Raw genomic sequence first — 27,640 nt, 5'->3', positions numbered from 1 at the left:
AGATTATGTTTCACTTTCAATGAATACATTTTTTAACCAACATCCGTTCTGATCATAACTAACAAATATTCAATAAATTTAAGGATTTTAACCATTTAAATGCCAGTTTGTTTATATAATGCCACTGCTGGTTTTTATGAAAAAAAAAAATGAAACAAATTTCCATATAATAAATGCTATGGGGCAATTTGTATTTTTTTTATTTTTTTTAAAGTTGGATTATCACAATCTGAGATATGAAAATGATTAGCAAAAATATTGATTTTGATGCATTATTTTTGGTGCAGTCCCAGATTAAAAAGATTAACACGACCTTAAAGGACAAAAATGTCTATGTCAAAAAACTGCCATAAAAAATGATATATTAATATTAGGGCTGCAACTAATGATTATTTTGATAATCTGTTAATCTTAGATTTTCTTTTTTACGATTAATCGGATAAAAATATTTTTTTTATTTTTTATTTTCATGCATTTTCCGGGGGCCTGGGTGCTCTTGTGTGCTGGACAACTTGGATCGTGTTTTTTCCGCTACAACTTGTCTCCGTTTTTTTTTCTTTTTCAAATGAGTTATCATGCAACACATTTTTCACTTGGCTGTGAAGTGACGTCACTGATGGGGCTACTCCGTGCTTACTGCAAATATCCAACTAATCCATATTGAAATTAGTTATCGATGATTTCCATTATCAATTTTTATTGATTTTATCGATTAGTTGTTGCAGCCCTTATTAATATTATTTTCCACTTTCACTGACTTAGCTCCTATTTCAATAATAAAGCAGAAAGCCATCCCTCCTGTGAGGAAAGGCTATGGTAGTGCATGCCATTTGATCTGTATCCATTGCGCTGCAGATCTATTTGGGATGTGCCTAAGCTAGAGTTATGACTTCCTGTGCATCAGGTGCTTCAGCAAAGATGGATAGAGGCAATGGAAAAATAAGGGAATGCAATAGAAAGAAAGAAAGACTGACAGGAAGGAAGGAAGGAAGGATGCCAGAGAGATGGACGGATATAAAGGAAGGAGTGAATGGAAGGCAGAGAGCAAGACAAAGACAGAAATTAAAGAAGGAAGAAAGGAAGCAAGGAAGGTGGGAAGCCAAAAAGACAGACAGAAAAAAAGGAAGGAGGTAATAGAGGAAGAAATGAAGGCAGAGAGAATGACAAAGACAGACAGAAAAGAAGGAAGTACAGAAAGAAGGAAGGAATGAAGCCAGAGAGATGGACAGAGATAAAGGAAGGAGGGAATGGAGGAAGAAAGGAAAGCAGACAGCAAGCAAGACAAAAGAAGACAGAACTGAAGGAAGGAATGAATGAAGGAAGGAAGGAAGGAAGGCAAATACAGACAGATACAAAAGATCCTTAGTTAGGAAGACAAAATACAGGAAGAAGGAAGGAAAAAAAGTGCTGTATAAGCAGTCCAGCATGGATTGGAATGCATTGTATATCATACCTGAGGTGTCTGCCTAATAAAAAATGCAATTTGCCTCCCAAAAGCTTCTTATCAGTATGCTTTTCAGAGCCTTGGTTGCAAAAGCGAATGGTAATTTGTTGCCTTTTCAAGATTTTGTGGACACTTCTTTCCATGCCACATTATGTTTCCATGTTTGCTCGAGTATCAGGAATGCCTGTTAGCTGGGTGTGCTAGTATGATACCCTTAAGAGTCATTTCTCATCAGACACCTACCATCTCTGGAGCTCCTTGCATCAGCAATTTTTCTGATCTGTTGGAGTGTAACGTTCAGTAAAAGAGAAAGATGCGAGTTTTGATTAACACACAAGCATCAGTTTGCAATTCAAGCGGTCATGGAGACCATTGATGCATTGATGGTGTTTGCTTGTTGATCTTTCATGATGACTACTCTTTGCTGCAAATGTGGGCACTTGGTAAGCCTCTGAATAAAAAAGCCTCAATATCTATATCAAATAGATAAGTGAATAGTGAACATACTCTAAAAGCATTGATGAGCACTTAATGGAGAACAAAGAACTGAAAACAACAGCAAAAGCAAAAGCAATAGCAAAATGGTCATTCAAGTAAAAAGAATATATGAGTTTGGGAACATAAAGAATCAGCTATTACTGGTATGGTAGGTTAAAGGATGGTAGGTTATTAAATTAGAGAGAGAGAGAGAGAGAGAGAGAGAGAGAGAGAGAGAGAGAGAGAGAGACTGAAGAAGGAGACACATGGGTTAGGTAATGTGTTGTAACAGTAATCAGCCACTCTTGATCCAAGAGCTCTGCTTGAAAAACAGAAAGCAGGTTTAACAAAAGGAAGTATGCTTTCTCTCCCATGTTTTTGCTGGTGCAGACACTCTCTTTTATGACATACTTAGAGATATATCAGTGTGTCCTATCAGTCCTCTAACATGAAGATAAATACTGTGGTTATGGGCCTTTGTCTCTATATAACCACATCTATAAAATTCCCATTTTCTGACAATCCTTGAATCTATTCAGTATACAGTACTAAATAGCCAAACTCACATCATTGGAGCTTGATGTCTATATAAAAACAGTCCTTAAAATTCTATGGCAACATCAAATATTGTTTGATCCAAACAAGGAAGCCTGCCAGGCCATGGTTCAGGCTGGCTTGACTTGCAAAGGCCACACCACTCAGAGGAGGGAGTTCCCCTGGTATGACCAATACAGTGGCCTGAGCCAGGCCAACAAGAGGCCAATCGAGGGCCAAGGTGGGGCCAGAACTAAGCGTAACCCACAATGATGTGGTCCGTTCTGGCCCAAACTGTCAATTCACACAAGCCGCAAGTGTGCCTCAGAGCACTGGGAGCATTCCTGCGTCACCATGGCAGTCACCATTTACAACAATCATCAGCACAAAACAATCTGTACATGAAGAATCTAGGCATGGTGTCTTTATGCAGCCAATATTCATTCCATTTTGGCAACTCCGCTTGATCATAAACAATACAAAGTTCCAAGTATCCATAACTGTTCTTACTACAATTTCACTATCCATCTTGTTTGACCAGAGGGAGGAAAAATAAACTCTGATGAGCCAACATGCTCACATAGGAATTTGGTGTGTTATTTCTGAATGATTTTCCACCTAAATTCAGACCCAAAGTGCCAAATTCCAGACAAGCGCCACCATGCGGCAACTGCTCATGCCATAAAAATTGTTTATGCAGTGCCTTTGATGTCAAATCTATTTTGATCTCTAGGAAGATAACTACATTTGCACAGAAGTGAGTGAAAAAAACAAACATGTTTTGGTCTTTGTACTGTTAGGGTTAAGTTAAGGGTTTGGGTGAGGAGTATATTAATGTAATGACTTCTCAAATGTTTCCAAAAATCGGACATGCTGGGCATTTCACGTCCATCCAGTTGTTTGCTTTCAGTACGGTTTCACATGCGCACGATAATACTTCCAGCTTTGGCCACAGAAAACAGACCAATTTTCAACCTCTTGTCACCAATTTTCTGTGAAGTTTTTCAGAGTGGAAACTAATATAAAAAATTGTACCTTCTGTTATAAGAAAATTATGACATTAAACATCTTGTGCATTTTACATCTAAGATGGCGCCGTGGAGGGCTGCCTCAGTATGGAGCTCTCCAGTTCTTTTGCTGTGTTTGTTTGTTTGTCCTGTGTTTAGTCATTTATTTCCGATCAGTTTTACCAGAGATGAGCTGCTGAATATTCGAAAGCACACACCAGACACACACCTAGTTTCTGATTATTTATATATTATTTTGATATACTGGTGGACATTTTATTCAGAGGAGCTGTGGTGCTGTACAAGCGCACTAAAAGACGCAAACGTGGGAAGCAAGCTGGCATGCGGATCAAGCTCCGAAAGCATGGCTTTCGAACCACGCTGCCAAGCATCCATATAGTGAATCTCCACACTCTTCCAAACAAAATAGACGAATTACTTCTCTACACCCGCAAAAATAAGAACAAATTCTGCTGCTTTGTGCTTCACGGTAACCTGGCTGAGTGCATTACATCTACCGGGCTTCCAGCTATTAAGAGCAGATCATACCACGGAGTTAGCGGGGAAAACGAGAGCTCTTCATAAAGTGTAAGCCTTTCTACTTGCTGCAGGAGTTTTTCTTGTGTGTGGGTGTTTACATTCCTTCACACACACGTGTGAATGCAGCGCTAGAACAGCTGGCTTATCAGATCACAGACACAGAGCAACAACACCCGGAATCACTTTTTATTATTCTTGGAGATTTTAACAAGGCAAATCTCACAAGTGAAAGCTCAGGCCCCAGATGGTGTTTCACCCACTTGTCTAAAGTCCTTTGATGACCAGTTGGCCCCCCATCTTCACACAGATCTTCCACAGATCACTGGAGCAGTGTGAAGTTCAACCCCGCTCTCCTCTCTGTTCCAGGCTCTATCTGTCAGTGGATCACCAGCTTTCTGGCAGTCGACAGTACAGTCATTGGCCTCATCCAAGATGACGTTGAGTTTGCAAACAGAAGGGAGGTTGAACAGCTGGCCGTCTGGTGCAGTCAAATCAACCTGGAGCTGAACATGCTTAAAACAGTGGAGATGATAGTGGACTTTAGGAGGAATGCCCCAACATTAACCATGCTCACCATTCTGAACAGCACTGTTCATTTGGGTTCCTGGGCACTACCATCTCACAGGCCCTGAAGTGGGAGATCCACATTGACTTTTCAATGTGTATCAACATTTTGAAAAAGGCACAGCAGAGGTTGTACTTCCTTCACCAATTGAGGAAGTTCTACCTGCCACAGTCATTACTGATACAGTTCAATTACGATTACGGCTGCCACATTTATGTAATCATGAAAATTGATGATTACAGCATTCAATTCAAAGTCTGCTCCTGATGCGTCAATGGCTTATATTTCCGAAGTGTTTTTGCAGTGGTTGAGTATTCTAACCAATCACTAACATGTCCGTTGAGCAATGAAATGGCAATGGCCAATCAGAGCCGCTTAGATTAGTCCTCAGTCCTATCTGTAATGAAAACTGATTCTAATGCGCAAGTTTTAAACCATCTGAATGCCCAGATGCTTGCTTTATGTTCTTGCTCTGTTCGCACAGCACACGGAAATTAATACTGAAGAAACATCACCCGACACTTGAAAAGAAGCTGTAGAACATGAGCGAAAAGCACTTTGTAATTATTCTGGAATCATTGCATATTGCACCGCTCGCTTTGAACATACAGTGGGGAGAACAAGTATTTGATACACTGCTGATTTTGCAGGTTTTCCTACTTACAAAGCATGTAGATGTCTGTAATTTGTATCATAGGTGCACTTCAACTGTGAGAGACGGAATCTAAAACAAAAATCCAGAAAAATCACATTGTATTAATTTGCATTTTATTGCATGACAAATATTTGATCACCTACCAACCAGTAAGAATTCCGGCTCTCACAGATCTCTTAGTTTTTCTTTAAGAAGCCCTCCTGTTCTCCACTCATTACCTGTATTAACTGCACCTGTTTGAACTTGTTACCTGTATAAAAGACACCTGTCCACACACTCAATCAAACAGACTCCAACCTCTCCACAATGGCCAAGACCAGAGAGCTGTGTAAGTACATCAGGGATAAAATTGTAGACCTGCACAAGGCTGGCATGGGCTACAGCACAATAGGCAAGCAGCTTGGTGAGAAGGCAACAACTGTTGGCGCAATTATTAGAAAATGGAAGAAGTTCAAGATGACGGTCAATTTCCCTCGGTCTGGGGCTCCATGCAGGATCTCACCTCATGGGGGATCAATGATCATGAGGAAGGTGAGGGATCAGCCCAGAACTACACGGCAGGACCTGGTCAATGACCTGAAGAGAGCTGGGACCACAGTCTCAAAGTAAACCATTAGTAACACACAATGCCGTCATGGATTTAAACCCTCAGCGCATGCAAGGTCCCCCTGCTCAAGCCAGCACATGTCCAGGCCCGTCTGAAGTTTGCCAATGACCATCTGGATGATCCAGAGGAGGAATGGGAGAAGATCTTGTGGTCTGATGAGACAAAAATAGAGCTTTTTGGTCTAAACTCCACTCGCCGTGTTTGGAGGAAGAAGAAGGATGAGTACAACCCCAAGAACACCATCACAACCGTGAAGCATGGAGGTGGAAACATCATTCTTTTGGGATGCTTTTCTGCAAAGGGGACAGGACGACCGCACCGTATTGAGGGGAGGATGGATGGGGCCATGTATCGTGAGCTCTTGTCCAACAACCTCCTTCCCTCAATAAGAGCATTGAAGATGGGTCGTGGCTGGGTCTTCCAGCATGACAACGACCCAAAACACACAGCCAGGGCAACTAAGGAGTGGCTCCGTAAGAAGCATCTCTAGGTCCTGAAGTGGCCTAGCCAGTCTCCAGACCTGAACCCAATAGAAAATGAGTTGTATGTCACTATATGTACATATTTTTAAATGCATATGTTTGTATGTATGTATATACGTTGCATTCTCTTGCACTGGAAGCTTCTGTCACCAAGACAAATTGCTTGTGTGCGTGTAAGCGTACCTGGCAATAAAGCTCATTCTGATTCTAATTCTAAAGTGTACTTTTGACTACAGAGCATATATCTTGGGCCAACAACATAAGGCATCTTTGGTCAAAGGCATACAGAAAACAAAACCACAAAATATATTTCAAGTAAAGAAGAAATGCGGATAAAATAAAAGTATTTTCAGCCTTGGTTTTTGTCAACAGAGAACAATATTTGGGGAGTTGACTGCTGTGAACTTTTGTTTTTTTCAGTCTTATGGTTTAAATGGACCTACAGACGTTGTCTGTAGGTCCATTTAAACCATAAGACTGAAAAAAAGATAGTTCAGACTAATATAGTCTAAGCAGTCCAACAGCAGAACTTCAAACAGACTTGAGGACTATAAGTACTTAGAAGTGAGAAACTAAATCTGTGACTTTGTAGTAGTGTCCATCACTCTGCACCTTAATTTATATGGGATAACAAAATGCCACAAAGTTATCACATATCCATCAAATACAGATTCTACTACCTTCATCCAAAAATGAATGGAGCTTACAACTATAAGAAGAGTGGAAAATTATGTTGAAGCCATGGATTTCAGGATTCAGAGGCAGAGGAGCCAAGGGATAGAGGGCAAACCCATAAGAGGGTCTAGGGCAGTTCAAACCAAAGCCTGGAAATGCCTGCATGCATACAAACCCCAAAAAATTATTTACTCCATAAACAGTAGAAATAACCAATTTTTGGAGTAACTGCAAAGACCGAATGTAATTATTGAAAGCACCACAAAGACAGCATTTACACTAACTTCTTTGGGAATATAACCTACGAATGGCTTACAGTACATATAGCTGCTGTCTCTGTATATTAAGACTGGGATAGGAGAATATATTTTGACACAGCAAAAAACCCACACTTAACCTTTAACTTCAAAAACAATGGTTACTGTACAGGAAAAAACTAAACAAACAGGCAAACAGGAAATCCATTCCCGTTGATGGTAATGAGCCCAAGACATTTTTATGCAGCTGTTCACATCCATTAAATGTAATAACGTACAAAAAAACACTTGACATTCACCTGACAGGACAATGCTCCTCTGAGAATAGAACAAATTAGCCTGCTGGAAAAGCAAGCAAAAAATGACTAAATATCTATAGACATGTAGTCAAATAGACAAGAAACAGCATGCATGAATGTGAAGGGAGACAGAGGGCTTTGTCACTAATGTCTGACCTTTAAACTTACTGGCACCAGAACGCCAGTCCCTCTGCCATGAAGGATAACATTTATTTGTTTATGTAGTTTTTCACCACATTTAAATTTGACTGTCCTAGTGAAACTGCCTCTGTGATCATACTGATCCTTTGATTTTCAAGCAAAATGCTTCTGGCTCAAGCAAGGCTGAATATATATATATATATATATATATATATATATATATATATATATATATATATATATATGTGCGTTCTGCCTCTTCAAACTAATCTGCAGTGCACATGAGACAACCATGACAAGTAGCGCTAAGGTTCCTTCAGGCGAACATCACTCTATTGCAAACATTCCAGCTTTCAATGACAGTCTGCGATCAGGGATGTATTCTCAAGCTTTTGATGTTGAGAAGGTACCAATAGTGTTGCACAGTACACTGGTATCACGTAACTAGCATGGTCCTCAAGCATCAAAATACCATTATTACTGTTGTGTGTATGGTACTAATACTCCTAGATAGAAGTTATATATTCAGCTGAACTTGTTGTGAAGAGGCATTTGCGGCTCAGACTCTACCTCACTGCGGTAATGGCATGTAGCTGAGCTCAGTGCTGCAATAGGGACTGTTAAAACAGGACGCTAGACTAAGCGCAACAGAACAAAGAGATCTTGAGATTTTCTTTTTAAAACTAAACCCTTTTCAACTTGAAAGAGCATTTTAAATTGCATTGCTTATGAAGTGAGATGCTGATAAAAGAGCTAGACGCAAAGTCTAAAGACCTCCATCTTAATGTGTACATAAACGGACAATTAAAAAATGGTGCAGAATGAATATAAGAGCAAATCTTCGTCCTTCGGTTTCTGTGGTTTAATTGGACCGACTTGCAATGCTCTATGAAAGAGAATACATTTAGAAGTTCAGAACTACATATTTTTTCATAACAATGTTTAATACAATAGATGAATTGAACTGTAAGAATCACTCCATCTTTCAGCCCATTATTCAAACAATATGAGTGGGATTGTGATTCTTTAGCTGATATTATATTATCACATTTTTCTTTAGTGCAGCCGTTTGCTTAACCCAAGGTTCCTTTGCAAACAATTATGTGTAAAAAGGGTTGCCCTGAATTAGCCCCAGTGTTGTTTGGGTAAAGCAAATACCTTCTATGTTTTCATGACTTTGGAACAGAATGCTCTGAATCTCTTGCCTTTAAATATGTCTGGCTTTTTCCCGTGCTCCAGTATAAACGGTTTGAAGGTTGTGTAGCTCAGGACACATGGAAAGACTTTAAACAAACTTGTTACTAGTAAAATGAGAGCAAATTGAAGATGGGGCCAAGGTAAAAGAGCACCACCTGTGTAAACATGGCTCCCTGGGTCATATTTACTGATGCATCATTAATTTCCTTGGAGTGCTGTCTCCTTCAGAAAGGCTACAATTTTCCAGTGAAGATGAAAGAGGACAGATGGTAAGGGATGGAGAGTCACAATTTTACTTGAGGGTAGGCTGGCAAACTGCTGTCTCTGGCAAACTATGAGCTTCTTTAAACTACTTTTGATGTGTCTGCAAGGACAGGCTACCATGTATCCCTCAATTCCTGAAAAAAACTTGAACAGTACTGACAGTTCCTGAGATGTTTAGTACAACAAACAACTCTCTACAAAATACCTATTAAAAAGACCTACCTACAACCTAGCAACCTACCTATTGTGCAGACTAATCCAAACTATTGCAGAGAAACAGAAAACGTCAGTTCACAATTTTCACGTCAACTGCATTAAATAAGCAATGTTTTTTTGTCCTATGTTAGGTTCCCTTTTGTGAAGGGTCATTTTCCAAATGACTTATTAAGTACAAAATATAAAGATTGGCACAAAAAGTCCCATGGTACTACAATGTTATTTGTTGTACTATGGTAGTAGCACATTATTATTTTAAGTATGCTGGAGTAAAATATAAATACCACTGTATGAGTATGGTACTCATTCAGTATGACAGCATTACCATCTGAAACCATCAAAGTGCCAACTTTTAACAAAGTACACAAGTTAAACTAATGCAAATATTGTTTTGTGTTTAGTTATTACTTAGTGTGTAGTGTATAGTTACATGCTGTGAAATGCAGAATCACTATCCTGTATTTTAATGTCACGCTAAGTAATTTAACTTGTATCTATCGTTGTCTTTTGTCTGTCAGTTGCCAAATCTCTAAGATCCTTGTAGCACACACTGGATCATGGTGGAAAACATGACAAGAATGATATGGGAAAAAACACATAAAAAAATAACTTGGCCATGAACTTGGAATGCTTGGAGTTTTACTTTACAAAAGAGGTACAATACAGAACTCACCTCTTGACCTTCTGATATCCTTCAGAGATGTTAAGCTGGCACCACACAAGCAGACTCCAAACAACTCGATTTTGGCAGAAGGTGTCACACATGTGGACTGTTTTACTGAGATCTTCCTCTCTTCAGTCAGAGGTATGATGACACACTTGCCGATACACAATGAGGGGTGATAAACATACCAGCTCACCGCAACTCACTCTCTCTCTCTCTCTGATTCCCTGTGGAACTAACCAAAATAATAACTGGAGTACCAAGTGAGCATAATCAATTGTAATAGAGTAATTAAGGGCATTTACAGACCGGTAGCTTACTTGATTTGTACCAAAACAGGGGCTAAAATAGTTACAGTGTTGCATTTTCTACATGGTTCGATTTGCTTTCACAAGGTATTATTTAAAAAAGGACCAAAACTGTACAATTTATGCTATGGTAATTTTTTTACATCATTAGTTTCTTTTGCATTATTTCTGCATTGAATAGTACTTGTTCTCATGGTCACAGAGCTTACTTGCACAGACACATACACACAGAAAGAGTGAAGCCACGTTTCATCTGTCAAAATGTTGCTGACACCATCCTACCTGTGTCTGTTCTGCCGCTTTTCAAAAGAGAAACGATTGTGGAGACAGACCTATATCTAAAATAGTCACCAAAATTCTATAGCCACATTTTGATGATGAATTACAGTGATGAGCTGACCTACAGATTTCTTCCCAGTCCAGGTGATATCGGACCGATTGTTTTGGTGCGGATATAAGTGCTATTGCAGTGTTCACATATGCCAATACAAACTGAACCATGTGAGAAAAAGCATGAGGTTCCCTTAGTATGTAACCCATTGAGTAACTTGAAAAGTGCATGATTGAGTGATTACACCTTCAAGGATTGTTGTGGAACACATACAAATTTTCATATGCGGCTTTTAGTGAGTAAAGAAATAAAGACTGTTGTGTCTCTTCTTTCTGATATAATTTTAATGTAGAAAAAGGCAGGAAAAATGCTTGGTGACAGAATCACTCTGGATTACAATCAGTGTCTGTGATGATATGCAGCTGAGTGCAATAAAAACTTTCAGATCAGCTTGATATTTTGTCTAGATGTGCACGAGTTGTCGAATACTCGAGTATTAGATCTGCAATAATTATTTGAAAAGTAAAAATACTATTCAAATTTGCTGGCCATATATACAGTGAGATGCATGTTAAATCCTGAACACACAAAATAAAACTGGCATACTGGTGGCGCTGTTGAGTGTGGCCACAAGTTGATCACATTTGATGAGCAAACCGTTCTGTCATTATTTTAAGATGGACACCAAAAAAGCGAGTTATTGTGAGAATGTGGCTTACTGTGAGAAAACTGGGTAAGCGGTGTACACTTTACTCTTATTTGAGCAGCTCATCAGAAAGCAGCATCCCCATAGCAACATAATCACCGCAACACTTCTGTAAACATGAAAGAATCCGAGAAAGAATTTGCTAGCTGAGGTAAGGGACATTCCATTATTTAAACTGGAGTGTACAAATGAGTATAGTTTACTGAGCACGTGGATATGCTTGTTTTCTCAACAAAAACATGAGATACAATATAAACATGATAACTTTTATATGCCGAGTGTTTATACTCATCCTGTACGTTAAATGCGTCAGTCTACTTCAATATCTTACAACGTCTCTTTCGCATTAATTACCTTCTGTTTTTTATGAGCTTACATATTTGAATACCAACTTATTGATGAATGCCCATCCCTAGTTTTGTCAGTTCATCAGTGAAAGAAGAAGCTCATTGGTCACTTGATGAGAAGACCCCATCTTCGCGACAAAGATTTTTTTCAAGCAAGCTGGATGTGTTTTATTTCTTCTGTTTTTTAAGAAAATGGCTCAGCGGGGAGTCCTGGAGGTCAAGTGATTAATGACCTCCCGCTGACAGATGCTAATACACACTTCATCTCACCATGTCCTGTCAGTCACACAATCATCATTTTTGTTGCTCAAAATGCTGGATAAATATGTTTACTGATCTACAGTATGTATGACATCCAAGACACATGCAAAAGCACATCACACAAACCACACTGGTATAACACAAGCCCCCTGCTGTAAAGCCAAACAGGGGCTCTATTCTCCTGACATAGGCTGACAGTTGGCATACTGGGTTCATACATTCCTCTGGGTCTTAAATGCCAACACAATAAGAGCATTCAATGTAAGGAATGTGGAAAGCAGTAAAAGCTTGAGAGGCAGGAACACTTCATAATTTCAACCTAGATAAACCTTAAATTCTGACTGTCTTATTCAGCACCTCAGAATCTCTCTCTCTCTCTCTTCAGAAGTGTCCGTGGTATTTTCAAGAATGGCCAAGATTAACTATTAGCCCCTGGCTCATTGCAAAACTCTTATGGGGAACTGATAAAAAGAACAGGTCTTAACAGAGCCTGGAGCATCCAGTGAATTGGTCCTAGTGAATCCAGTCTACATTTCTTGAAGCAAATTTCACCATTCAGGCATGCATAGGAGTTCAAAACCAATATGCAGCAGATCTTATGCTAATGGCAATGTACGTTCCAGACCACTGCTCCATTGAAATGGTTCTAAGCTGTTTCCTGGTACAAATGAAGGCCTCTTATGTGTGTAAAGCTTCACAGTATATTTAAAATATACTGTATATATAGCTGCTCCAAACGGAATTGCAAAGCAATCAATGTTTTCAAACAGGGTTCCCAAATATTCCCCTTCACCTATTAGTGGGGCAAACTGCTAGTCCTGCTCCAAACTTAAGGCGGTGCACACTGTACGATTTATAATAGTCCTTTAAGATCGTTGCTTGTCAGACTCTACTATATGAATGCATTGATATCGCCATGGCACACTGTGCGACATTATGTCAGACTGCACAAAATACATCATAGCCGACTGTGGTCCAATCGTCCCGATCGGTGAGTTTGACTTACGTTATGGGAGTTTTGTGGAATATAAGCGAAATGGTGAAATTTGACCACCACGGAGGAGCATTTTTTTTCTCTTTCTGGAAGTCGGGACCTCAGCATTTCCATTGCTCCAATACCACTCCATCACGAGCATAGGCTAACATTTACAAGAAAGATGGATTTTGTCAAACAGGCCTATAATAAGACAGCCTGATCACAACTACAGAAACACGAGTGCGGAAGGAAGCCTACAGTAATAATGAGCTACCACAAGCAAATATTCATTGTGGAAATAAAAAGAATTGTGGCCCGAAAAATTACAAACTTCTCAGTTCAAATTGGAAAAAAAAAAAGGTGGGTTATAGTACAACTTTCTCCTCTTTTAGATTAGTAACCTATAGGCAAAGCAAAATTTAGAAAATTCATAAAGGCTGATAATATATCATGCTTGAAAAAACCCTATGGATGATCCAAATGTATTTGCTGATTTGGATTAAAACGTCCCATAAATACAAGTATAAATTGTTCAATCTTTCTATTTTATTTTATTTATTAATAAGGAGTGGTGTGAATCTTAACTAAAGAAGTTTACAGACATTTAAAGTAAATTTATTAAAAGTAAAATAGTAATTAAAATAATGTAAAGAAAATGCATGATAAATGTAAAGAAAAACAACTTGAAAATGCAATCATTTATTTATTTTAATTTTGTAGCTTAAGCTCTGTATTTATTTAATTCAGAGAATAATGCTTTCATATTGCTGATGTGTTACACAAGTATTTTCTGCTTATTTATTTATTCAAACTTTTTATTTAAAATGAAAAGAATAAAAAACATTGAAAGTGCTAGAGAAGAGTGATAACTGGGCACAAATGTTGCTACGGTGGTGAAAATGCAGAGCAGGTTTTTTTCCAAGTGAATTGGGTGCGAGAGAGGAGCAGAATATCTCATCTGGCCGTTGTAATAGCAGTCACACAATACGGCTGCGATGCTAAATTTCAGACACTGCCCAAATTTCGTCAGAGTCTGAAGATCATCGCAAAGGCTATTAATCGTCCGTCTGTGAACATGTGACACTGAACATTTTAAGATTGCCGTTTTTTTCCTGAGACGAGAGAAATCCTTTACGATTCCCGAAATTTGTCTCAGACGGCAGAATCCTGGCCAAAGTTGTACAGTGTGCCCCCACCTTCAAACCATTGGTTGAGCCAATTCCGGAATGCTCAAACAAACAGAGCGATGTATTGCTAGCGACACAATATCACAGTATTTACACTTTTGGAATCAATAATCCTAATAACCGCTTTCTTGTTGCTTTAGAAAGAATTTTTAACAAGGGCTCATGCCCTGGCTGTACATAGATCCTGTAATAAGGAATGTTCCGATCAACAGATCAATTCAAGTACCACATTCATGTATTTTTGTGAGTTGCAGTCAGCAGGGGGCAGCCAGTGCAACTAAAGCTGTACAGGTAATTCGCAGTTGTAAAGGCAACAAAAACCTGTTCTTGTGTACAAAGACAACTGGATGGAGCGCAACTCCAAGGACACAATAGTGAAGAATGGAAAAACACTTGTGAAGCTATATCAAGAAACACATGTAAGAGCTTCTTTTAACTCCTGGAGAAAGCATTTGTTGCATCCCACAGTAAAGCACTTTGAAGGTTTTAGGGCTTTTCTCAGCAAATATTAATATATACGATTAACTTGATTAATTACTCTGCATTTTAGTAAATAATTTGATTAAAAAATGTATCGATTGACTGCTAATTTTAACAACAAAAAATCCCTTTCACCATTAAGTTTGTTTTTCCTGATTTTGAGGATATACAGTATCTAGGGGTGAGAATCCTCTTTTGTGTCTATCTGATAACCTTTTGACAGCAGAATTCCCCATGGAGGAATAACTAATAGTACTAACACTACAGGGTTTTAATAACACTAAAGGGTTTTAATTAAAACCATACTGTTCTTGTGCAGAAACAGATTCAACAAAGTCTCAAAAACGCTTGTTTATAAAAAGAAGCAAGCACTTTACCCTAGAGCATTTTACATCCTTGGGTATATTACGTTGGTTAAATTATACAGCGACAAATTTATCGAGAGGCTTTCGGTTGCATTTAAAATGCATAAAATAAGGACATAAAAGGCATGGGTCTTTATGGGTGCTCATAAATAGATGGAGAAAGTGTAACACTAAGAAGCAGTTTTAGCTGGTTTGTGCTTTTCTCTCTCTGATTTCAGAAAACCACATTCCAATCCTGAGCCGCAGCACAGAAATAAGGATAGAAACAGATTTATGGAGCAACGTTCTCCCAAGTAAAGGTAGTGTTTATCATCATCCCTGGACTTCATGGAAAACAAATGAGATTGAGAAAACACAACAGCAGGATAAAATGGCAAACTAAGACTGGGCTTTTTGTCCTCTTGGCATGGTGCTGAGTGGGATGGCGAAAATGGATTTTCACAGAAACCTGCTCATTGTTTATGATTGAGAGGGTCTGTACCAATCCTTGTCATGCTTAACGCAAAATCTTTCAAACGTCAGTGCAGAAATGCACCCTGGGACAGATAGCTTTCTAAGCTGAGTAGCTGCATGCTGATTGCATACAATCTTTATTAGACAATCAGTTGATCCAAGTACAAACAAACATTTAATTAGTAGATCCTTATAGTTCTATATCCTTTAGCCATAATGACTGCTTTACTACATGTTCAATCAATGTTGTCAGTAATGACAAACCTAGATATGACATGTAATATAATGGGCTTGTGTGACCATTTTTACAGGCTTATTTAAATTCAGAGGTGTTAATACATTGATAATGATCTTTAATCCTCGTTAATAAATGACACCCTTATGAAAACTTTACCAGAGGTATCGGTATTGGTATCGATATCGATATCGGCGATACTAACCTAAAAGTACTTGGTATCGGAACAAAAAGAAAATGTGGTATCACCCACCCTATAATGAAAACACAGGTATGTTTGACAGTAGAAAGGTGTGGAGTCTCAGAGATACTATCGATGAAAACAGACAAAGAGTGTGTGTGAAAGCAGGGTGTATATATACAGTCCTTGATTAGCCACTAATGATATGCAGGTGCGTGTAATCAGAACTCAGTGGAGAGTGAGTGCTGTAACAGCAGTGAGGAAGAAAGAGAGAGAGAGACCGGTGGATCTGTGACAAAAGGTGCACGATTGAGATATATTACTATTATAATATATTATCATTATTATCATTTGTTTACAAATGATAATAATATTTAAGTTGAATGGGTTCCAAAAAATAACCATGTGAATGAAAAGTAAGCTAATTTCTTACAACTAAATTGAACAAAAATGAAATTTGAATCCTTTAAAGTCCAGATACAAGTTGAAACAAAAATTGCAACAAAAGGCTTATTTTCTACTGATGACTTTTGCTGCTATATTATCCAGTATAGTTAACAATGATTTTCTTAATAAGCTATAAATTTATATTGAAATAATGTGTAGTTTGAGGTTTGTGTTTCTTCACATATTAAAGATTACTCCCAATTAGTTCCACACAATAATGTAAAGATATTCTAAACGGATTATGCAAAAAATACAAGAGATTTCCGATATTGGAATCGGATCGGAAGAGAAAAATGGTAACGTGTATCCCTATTGTTCAACAGGCTACTACTTAAAATGGCAGTGAGGAGCAATTCAACAAAGTCCAAGGTCAGGAATCACTGACATCACCCTTAAGGCAGAGAGGCCCATCAAACAAAGCAATTTTCACAAACTACCAGTCTACTTTCAAACTCTGTACAGTATCTACCTTAACAGCAACATTGTTCACGTAATGGAAAAAAAGTGAGCCATTTTTAACGTAAATGAACGGAAAATAAATGACTGATTCTTAAAAAATTTCATTTTTACACCATACATATTCCAATTCACCTCGATGGTTACTGTTATTCATGAATACCAATACTTATATTACCTGGTTAGGCTAGGTCCCCTAGGTCAGTATTTCTCAAACAGGGGGTTGGGACCCACTAGGGGGCCTTAGCACACTTCAAGGGGGGCCTCAAAATCTCTTTAAATTATTTAAAATAAGGTAGATTATTATAATTTGTATACAACTACTGAAACATATAACAATTTACTGAAAATGCTAAATAATAATAATAATAATATAATAATAATAAAAATGTCATAATTCCCTTTAACAGTTTCATTTTATGAAGAACATCCAGTTCTAGACATTTCAGTAATCACAAAATGTATCACAATTAATTGTTTTAATCTATTTACGCTAGAAGTTTCTTATATTAAAATTTTCATCATTATATTAGAAGTATCTGAGGAAATATCTTATAATAGATATCACTTATAATATAAATATCTAATAGCCTACATTGGGGCGTTTGAATATTTTCTCTGACAATGTAGTCAAAAAGGATAAGAACTACTGCCCTTACTGCTGCAAGCAAATCAATTCACTGCTTATCTAAGCACTCAAAAATGACACACTGAACACTGGCCTTTTCTTTCTGAAACAATAAAATGAAACTATTCAAAGGAGGATAAGCACAAATCCCTTCTAATATCTACTGCATTGATTTACTATATTTACTATCACTGGCTCTGCTATCAGCACATTAAGCTGTCTTTCAGTTTTAGTGTGCTTTTAAATTGCAGCCGCTGCGTATTGGCCAAGTTCACCTGGGTTGTGCAGGGCCACTTGGTTAAGAAATCCAACATAATGATGTAAAGTTACTAATCAGATTTTAAAAAGGTTATGTATTTGATATTACTCCACCACATTTGCAGCTAATATGAAACCGAGAAGAGCAGAGCAATATGGGAGCCAACGAGTGTTCTGCCAGAGCTTTGGCCGAGTCTGAACCTCCCAGTCACATGAGAGCATAAAGTACTACACAACAGCAAATCAAGTAGAGTTGAGTGAGCCAAAGGCCATAAATGAAAGCTGCAATACTGAGCCTTAAACACAGTTTTTTTAGCAAGCCAACCTGCAGCTTCACAGAGTGAAGATGTTACTACAAGGAGGCTATGAGAGATGCTTTAGTCTAAGGCTGTAATAACTAATCGATAAAATAAATAATAAACAATTATGAAAAATAGCTGACAACAAATTTCATTATCAATTAGCGTATTCTTTGTGCACGAGGAACCTTTGTCAGTGACAACCATTTTGAAGTTGACGTCACTATTAAATGTTAAATACTACAAATAATTTTTCCAAACACCAGAGTAAAACAGAGAAAAGGAGCAGTCATTTTGATAAAAACAATATTAATTGTTGGTCATCAAATTTTTGATTCTAAATTAGTAATAATTAATTGAACAAATTGCGTAATCCAAGTGCTCCGCCTTTAAAATTATAGTCTTTTGACAAGCCCATTCTGACGCATTCAACGCATGCACACAATGACTGCTTTGTTATACTCTTTTAGCACAGTCAACAAACACCATGCACTGTTGACACATAATGACGCACACTTTCTGCATATAGAAAATAGGTAGCACACGGATAGTCTGTTTTCTGTGCTAATGATGGAATTTGTATCATACAAGATGTGTCCGACACGTACTGGGATGCAGAAATCCAAAGTATCCTGAGGCCTTTAATAAAATTACTGGAAATTAATGAGTAGTCCATGACACTAGTTCTTTACAGGAACAGGTAATCTGATTACTGATTACCTACTTTAGTCTGAGAAACCATTTAAAATATCCATTGCCAGTTTTTCTTTGCTTTGTTTTAAAGTGATTGGTGTGAACTGCATGGAATTTGTATAACCAATGAGTATACAGCACTGTTTACACAGCCCTCATATACTCTAATGTTATGCTGAGGTTTTTAAGAATATAGAAAAAACAAATACAGTACATTTTATGATTCAAGGTGTCTTTTGTCCTCACTATGTCCTATGTTGGACTGAGTACTCTCACCTATGGCATTGCTCTGTTCCTTATTAAACCTAACCACAAATATGACCCTGATGCCTGACCTGCACATCCCACTGCCACTGAAACATTTTTCCCAGCAAGAGCTGCTCATGCCTCTTCCTGAGTCTTAAGCAACAAAAAAAAAAAAAACACCATCATCCCACTTGATGGCTCTCCAACTCATCTATTAACACATCACTGTGTGCTTGATCAGAGCATGGTAGCAAACGTGGCTGTTCCTCATCAAACACACAATTGCACAAGGCCTTTGAGAAACGAGAGTCACGTAATCAGGCATCACTGATCAAAGGAGCCTGACCTAGAGTCAATAAAAAGGCTAATGTTGAATGTGAATATTGCAGGATTTGACAGACACTTTCACACAGCTGGAGAGCAGCTAAAAAATAGTTCTTTGCCTCAATGTTACCATGGAACATTTCAGCTTATTAATTTTTACAGTGGAAAAATACAAAAAAGAGAATGCAACTACGGTATGTAACATCTGGGTAGAGAAAATCTGCACTTGACAGCCAATTGGATATCCAAAAGAGACGTGACATACTGCTGTTTTTAAATAAAATGGAACTGGATGCTTTCTGCAACACTGCAGCAAATCTGCCAGAACATAAAATGCTAATGATGCCTCTGCAGAGGTTGACAAGAGAGAGGGAAGGGGAGAATGAGAGAAGAGCCAAAAATGAAAGAGATGGTTGCTGACCTTATAAAACTAGGCTAATATACAAAACAGCTCTCGGTTCTCTCATTTGCCGAATCTTGGACAGTAAATTATCTATTTAAACAACTATCTAAAGTAACTACCAAAACAGCAACCTGGTCTCGTAGAGAGATGTTTTTGCTAAATGTTTTTTACATGGCTTTTTGTACATATCAGAGTAGAGTAGAGAACTATAGAGGCACTACAACTTCTTCTTTCGGCTGCTTCCATTAGGGGTCGACACAGCAGACAATCCGTGATCCGCATATTTGACTTGGCATAGGTTTTACGCCAGATCAAGTCAAGTCAAGTGGTATACCTTAATCCACATTCACACAAATCACGAGTAAAATTACACATTTGTAGTTCATTGACAATTACTTTTTACTTTGTTCATCAGAACACATTTACCATAGTGCACGACTTGTAAAGCGATAATTTAACTAGCAGGACTCCAGACTAAAAAAATGACTTGGGAGCTTTTGGCTTCTAAACTGAAACACTAAAGGAGCCAGATGGCTGTTTTTAGTTTCCAAATCACAGATTTGCTCTGTTCAGAAACAAGATAGAAATCCAAAGAACAGACAGCTGATAACCCATTAATCGAAGGTTTAATAAACAGTATACACTGATCAGCCATAACATTAAAACCACCTGCCTAATATTGTGTAGGTCCCCCTTGTGCAGCCAAAACAGCGCCAATCTCAGGTGTATAGAGTTGAGAAGATAAGTTTGCATTCCCTTTTGTCTCATAAATGTTCATACCCCTTTCATAATTTATACAAATATAAGAGATTTTTTATTTATTTAGTACTGCTCTTCAGAAACTACATTACAGACATTTACGAAATATAGTATGCATACAGTAATGCGTTGTCTTCTTGAGCATCAAATAACGTTTGTACTAATGTTTACAATTGTTGTGTACAAGTCCTTTAATTGTCCTAAGTGTTAAAAGATTGATTTTATATATATTTCATGTACTGTATATACATTGGAGTAATGTACAGATTTTGCTCTTATGGAAATAAATTGGTACTTTTATTCACCAAAGTAGCATTCAACTGATCACAATGTATAGTAAATGTATGTGAAAAATGACTATTGCAATTTGAAAAAAAAAAAAATCAGAACTCATTAAACTACTTCAAAGATTTCTCATCAAAGTATCCTCCATGTGCAGCAATGACAGCTTTGCAGATCCATGACATTCTAGCTGTCAATTCGTCAAGATACTCAGGTGACATTTCAGCCAACTCTTCCTGTAGCAGTTGCCATAGTTGTGGCTGTCTTGTCGGGCACTTCTCACGCACCTTACAGTCTAGCTGATCCCATAAAAGCTCAATGGGGATAAGATCCATAACACTCTTTTCCAATGATGTGTTGTCCAATGTGTTTCTTTGCCCACATTAACCTTTTCTTTTTGTTTTCTGTTTTAAAAGTAGCTTTATTTTTGCAATCCTTCCCACAAGGTCTGCACCCCTGAGTCTTCTCTTTACTGTTGTACATGAAGCTGGTGTTGAGCAGGTAGAATTAAATTAAGCTGTCAACTGAGGACATGTGAGGCATCTATTTCTCAAACTAGAGACTCTGATGTACTTATCCTCTTGTTTAGTTGTGCATCTGGCCTTCCACATCTCTTTCTGTCCTTGTTAGAGCCAGTTGTCCTTTGTCTTTTAAGATTGTAGTGTACACCATTGTATGAAATAAGCATTGCAATTTCAAGCATTGTATAGTCTTCATTCCTCAAAACAATAATTGGCTGACGATATTGATCTAAAGGCATGCCAGTCTATTGCATGCGGTGGCAATTAAAAAAAAAAGACAATATTAAGCTTAATTTAATGGAGCAAACAGCTTTCAGCAGAGTTTGATATAATGGCATGTTTCTAGAACCAAATTAGCAATATACCATGATTACTCAAGGATAAGGTATTGGAGTGATGGCTGCTGGAAATGGGACCTGTCAAGATTTTATAAAAAATGTTGTTTTTCAAATAGTGATGGTGCTGTTTTTTACATCAGTAGTGTCCTGACTATACTTTGAGATCAGTTGAATTAAAATACCAATTTCCTTCTGGAACAGCAAAATCTGTACAATATTCCAAACTTTTGGCCACCAGTGTATATATATATATATATATATATATATATATATATATATATATATATATATATATATGTAGGTAAATCATGTTCTGTTGACGTATGGTCAGTGGTAAAACCCTAAATGAACACATCACAAGCAGGTGCATAACAATACAACAGGGGGGAAAAGAAAGAGCCAGCGCACTGTAGTATACTTTTTAAATCTGTAATATCTTACAGCATTTCAGTAAAAGACCTAAGCATTCTATCAAGTTCTTTGAAGATTCTTCCTGTTGCAAGGGAAGTGTATCACTTTACATATTCTTGGATTTACTCCAATGATGCGATCGATGCCCTCAACTGAATCAGAGAAGGTGATGGACATTCTCCTGTCGGCATGAACTGAACATATTTACACATTTTTAAAGCTTCATGTCAAACCTTTTTTATTGACCTCTTGGACTATTTAATTCACAAAATTACCTCTGATGACAGCAAATATGCCTGTTAATTCCTCACTTTCATTTTAGATGCGAGTGTTTGCTATTTCAATGTTTTACGATTTGAATGCACTCCATTTAAAAAAAAAAAAACTTTTATTTGTGTTCACATGTATGTTAAAAGCTCCCTATTTTCATGTTACAAGTGAGCCTGAAGCCTTCCCTTATATGACGTTTTCATGGGCTTGGATTATGTTAATTGTGAATTAACATGCACATGCACTATTTACAAATATGTGGAATTCACTAACATACACAAGTTGAACTAACAAATCTGGGGAATACGGGAAGCTCTATTTCATATATTTACAAAATGTTCATGAATGAGGCCTAGTGTGCAGAAAGCTTACATATAGCCAGTTATGACAGAGATCCTGATAAAAGTGAAATTATTGGGATCGGTATCTGCTGATCAGGTGACAAAAACGGTGATCGTGTCGGCTGCAAAAATCCAGATCAGAGCAAAAATTTAATTATTCAGAATTAATCGCACAAATCATCATTTGCTGAGAAAGGGCTAAAATAAAGATAATTTATATAAATAGTGTGTAATAATTAAAATGTTTATAAATATACCATGTAGGACAATAAAAAATATATAATACAGATTGAAATTCAGTTGCATTATTGTGACAGAAGAATAAAATATTGATTAGACAATACAAAAAGTATACTGTTTGTTTTATTCTCATATTAATGAACAAGCAGTTGACAGCAATCTGTTTTGCACTGACTATGTCTATGTGTCAAGTTTTTCTCAGTTTCAGTTTTCTCAGTCTTGCATTCCATCTGTGCTGTTTTTTATTTTCACTCTATGTACATATGGAGCATCTCATTGGTATTCAGTGTCATAAACGGCACATTATTTGGAAACTGTGTCAAGATAAATGTAGTGGAAACTTTGAAAATTGCGTTTTAAGATTACTGCATCCTGTTGTGCTTCACACACCTAGTGTGCTTCGACCTTGAACGGTTCTCATTCTGTGGCTGCGATGCCTGTGAGGTTTGTTGAGGCATGCTGCCACCTATTGACCTGGCTTGTAAAAACATGCGTACTTCAAGTTTGAAATGCTTAAATGGTAGGAAAATCTGTACTTTTATTACGGAATTTACGTACGTGTCAGTAGGCATGGTTAGAAACCAAAATGTCATGTGATAGATGCACCACACAATGATACGCTTGATATGGCAATTCCATTTTTCATCTCACATTTGCAGTTTATGACAATATCGTTAAGGTTTAGGTTTACTGTCTAGGCTTGGAAGGTAGGCTTTGTTGAGGGGTTGTCTCTGCAGCAGACAGACTCCAATGTCTAAATCCAAAAAGACACATACTTAACATAGTTAAGCTGGCATCTCCTCGGGAGTCATTATTCAGCTACAGTGGTAAACAGGATGGTAGAATCAAACTTTTGTTTGGACGGAGCAATCAAAGAGTGAAAACAGCCAAGATGTTTCTCTACTGCATCATCAATCAGTGTGGAAAAGGACACATCTCAGTGTACAGATCTTAATGATGTCTCTGTTGAAAACGCTCTCAAGTTCAGCAGAGGATGACATTGCTCTCTGCATGTGTGGTTTTGGCCCTCATCTCAGGGACATCTCTACCGCAATGCTCACAGAGCAAGAATGCAAATCTTAGGTGTGTCTTGGCTGATTTAAGGGTTTCATATGTCAAAGACATATCTGACACACTGACTAGCACATTGTCAGTCCAATGTCTATGACACTCAGCTGTGGTGAAATATGCAGTTCTTTCTCCAGCTGATTACCACAGTTGTTATCATACTAGTCAAGGGGTGGTCACACTAAATTTTGTGATCCATTCACTTCCATTTAATGCAAGAGTACACAAGCATATAAAGAAAATTCCTGTTGCTGCATACACAGTTTCAAGTTTGGTGAATTCTGACCTGTGAATTCTGATAACAAAAATATGTTTGACTAATTGAGGATGTAAAAGTCACAGCTTGATATCTTGGATGAAAATAGTCAAACATTGAGGAAACTGTAATTTTTGCAGATTACAAAAAAAATAACAATAACAAAGAGAAGATGCATGGTTTGCACTGTGGCAGGAAAGCCATGAATCATGATATCATGGATGCCCGTATTAGTTGCATCATCCTAAATAATTTTGCATGCTTAAAATCAGGTGTGACCATCGCTTGACTTTGCAGTAGGCCAAACACACTTCCAGGCTCTAATAATATGAAGAATTGTCTTTTATAATATAAAAATACATCAGGGTTAATTACAAAACTGTTAATGATTTATGAGCCTGGATGTACTTCTAGAGATAGTGAATAGTTCCCTTTTCACTGCTCCAAGGAAGAAATCAATGTCTCATTTAAAAACCTTCATCCTCCACTAACACTCACCCATTTGATCTGTAAACTTGAAATTTGCTAGCCTCATAAAATTCTCTACAACATGCTAAGTGTTTGGTCAGTGTTCCATAAGCATCCCTTGGCACAGGGTGAGTCTAATGATTGGCTGACTCTCAGCCATCCAATGCACCAGTGATCAATTATTCAAGAGAACTGCATGTTTTTTTTTTGCCTCTCCTGATGCTAAGAAATGGGTTTGCTATGTTGTTTATTACCATCTCTGCATCTTGGCTGAAACAAAGGGAATCAATAAGTCACTAAAAGAGGATCTACAGTGGATAAAAAACAAAGAGTATAAAGACGACCAAAACCTCCACTGTAAACGAGACAAGCACTCTAGACAATTAGAGAGAGCAGCAGTCTTGGAATAACCAGTGTTGGCTGTCTGACCTAGTTAGCATATGAACGCCCCCATGAGCAGACTGTACCATGGTCAGACACACGGGCAAAACAGAACCCATAAAGAGTTTTACCAAATTTAAATATTTTAAATACAGTCATGTATTTAAAAGTGGCATTTATGCAAGTGCTTCTTATTTCGTATCTTTTCCGCCATAAATTCAGCATTGTAAGTACCGATAAAGTTCCAAGTGGGATTCTCCACACAATGTTCTCAAATTTTAAGTGGAGCGTTTTATTATATAGGGTTGTGCTTCCTAATCCAAATGCAGAAATTAAATAATTAGCCATCTTGCTCTCAAAATTAGGGGTTTAACATTATGGATACCACAGAGATGTGGTAATATTATATTTTATGATGATTTGTGCACTGTCAGTGTATTCTCTTGTGTAATTTATGCACACACACACACACACACACAGTATTCTAGGCTAATGTATACAATACAAGGTATTTTTTTTAAAACATGTAATAAACATAACATGTACAATACACAAAACACACATGGTAACACTCACCTTCTGATGCAGAGGCCCCTGGGGTCTGGGGCCCTACAGGCGTTGGGGGTACAGGTCTAGGCCAGGGCTTCCCTGAGGTAAGGCCTGCCCTCACGATCCCAACATACTCCACAAAGGTGCCAGGGAAGTTGCCCTTCTCCTTAGTGCGTTCATTGATGCCATGCAGCCAGCCCTTTGGGCACTTCTCCTCGCCCTCTTGGTAATCGGGTGACAGCAAAGTTATTTTGCTGACTGTGAGGAGATCCCCAGGCTGCAGGGAGATATCATCACCCCGCTCCTGTTTGTACTCAAACAGTGCACGGTACTGCAAACTGTCAGAGCTCATGATTTGTGCTTTACATGAGCTTCAAAAGGGTTTTCTGTGTTTTATTGCTTAAACTGCCCCTGCTCCAGTCAGTCCTTGGTTTCAATCCTTAGTGCTAACTCAGTTGAAAAGTCCTTGGGTTGAATCCTGAGAGCTCATTGACAGCACCATGTGTCGGGCAGAGGCCGTTATTGCGCAGTTCTAGATTTGGTCCACACATAAAAGTACAGATTCAACTAGTCAGACCATGGGGGTGAAAATCATTCTTAAAGTCTGTGCCAAGATACAGAACAAGGTCAGAGAATGCCAAAACAGACACAGCCCCACGAAGCAATGGGTGAATAGTGAGGCGAGGGTGCAGGACAGTGAAAGCTCAAATTTAGGGACAGAGTGACCTGGAACCAGGACGTTGGGAAGTTCTGCAGCATTGGCACTCGTCCACAGATATAAATAATGCATTGATTGAAATACACTCTCTGTTCTTTTGCAGGTGTTGAAAGAAAGAGAATAACATGGGCAGTGCCAGTCTATTCTTCAAATGATATCACAAGAGCAAGTGTCATCTTGATGAAGACCTTAAAACCTAAAAGCATTAATTTTACTGTTAGTATAAAAAATCCTTCCTTAAATAAACTTATAATTACATAAATCGCATTTTAAGAGCAACTTTTGTATTGCACTAAAAGCCCTATATTACATCATAGTAGTAAGTAATACAAATACAGATATGTGCAAGATCTACATATTACAGAATAGCATCACAACGACTGTGTTTCAAATACAGAACAATGCAATGACAAACGACATAGACATACATGTCTCATTTACAGCGCGTGACTGGGACAGTGCCAAATTGAGTAGGCTACAGCGTGCAGAAACTCGACTGTGATACATAACTTACCATCTGGCGCACTTCGTAATACCGCCCGAAATACAAGATGCAGGTAGTCCAACGCAAGAAGAACGAACGGATATTTTACAGACAGGTTAATTAAAATATACGTTTAAAATAATATTCCCAATCAACCTGTGTGACTGAGTCAGACATCCAGCCAGACTAATGCTGTAGTAGGAGTCTGCCCGAGTGATGTCAGAGACCACGCCCCCGCGGTCTGATTATAACACACTGTCTGTGGGACAGTTGGAAGCGTGGATTTTATCATGGAGAATTAAAAGAGGAACGCAAAGCATCATGAAAATATTGCGTCGTACTTTACATCTGCATTGACGCAAAGTACAAGTTATATAACAATGTCTGGCATGTGACAGGGTGTCGGTCACTTTAAAAGGCATTTATCACCATTATCCTTTCTCTAGACATTTTTTTAACAGTAGGAAACATTATCAAGGACATGCATCGCAATTGTATGCATGAAATGTGACAAACTTGTGGCAAGTTTAGATATAGTCTACCCTACCTCCTAAGAAAAAGGCTAAAAAAGTACCACCGTATGCCATTTTTCTATTATGTAAGTTGTCCAGTTACTCTTAAATAGTGAATTTTAAAAATGCTTGAGAAATGTGGTGGGAGTACAATTCGTATTGATGGATGGATGGCTTGATGCACAGATTGCCCAGCATACACCGACCAACTAATAAAATGAATAAATAACCTGACATACTTCACATGCGTGGTCCTTTCCGTTGTTCTGCTGTTCCCTTATTGCATTACATGCAAACAAAAACGCTGAGCTTTTATATTCCCGTTAAACACAGAATGTTCCCCTAACATTTGTGTAAGGTTCCCAGTAGTGTCTGGTTCTCACCTTACCAGAACGTTGCAGCAGGTTCTTGTGTGACAACCTAATGAGAACTTA

At 38.0% G+C, this 27,640-nt stretch overlaps 1 protein-coding gene across 1 annotated transcript in view; it reads right to left on the bottom strand.

Moving 5' to 3' along the window:
* The window catches only part of pik3r3b (phosphoinositide-3-kinase, regulatory subunit 3b (gamma)), a 289,080-nt gene extending 262,211 nt beyond the window's left edge, over nucleotides 1-26,869 (bottom strand). Inside the window, exons 1-2 of the mRNA XM_052140870.1 lie at nucleotides 26,725-26,869; nucleotides 25,520-26,406 (exon numbers count right to left, since the gene is read on the bottom strand). Of these exons, the coding sequence (XP_051996830.1) occupies nucleotides 25,520-25,844 (325 nt within the window). The 5' untranslated portion in view covers nucleotides 25,845-26,406; nucleotides 26,725-26,869. The remainder of the gene's footprint in view (nucleotides 1-25,519; nucleotides 26,407-26,724) is intronic.
* Between the last annotated feature and the right edge of the window lie 771 nt (nucleotides 26,870-27,640).

This window comes from Xyrauchen texanus, chromosome 13 (genome assembly GCF_025860055.1).
Source record: "Xyrauchen texanus isolate HMW12.3.18 chromosome 13, RBS_HiC_50CHRs, whole genome shotgun sequence".
Taxonomy (NCBI): domain Eukaryota; kingdom Metazoa; phylum Chordata; class Actinopteri; order Cypriniformes; family Catostomidae; genus Xyrauchen; species Xyrauchen texanus.
The sequence above is the reverse complement of the archived record's forward strand: the minus strand, read 5'-3'. Positions and strand labels throughout refer to the sequence as shown.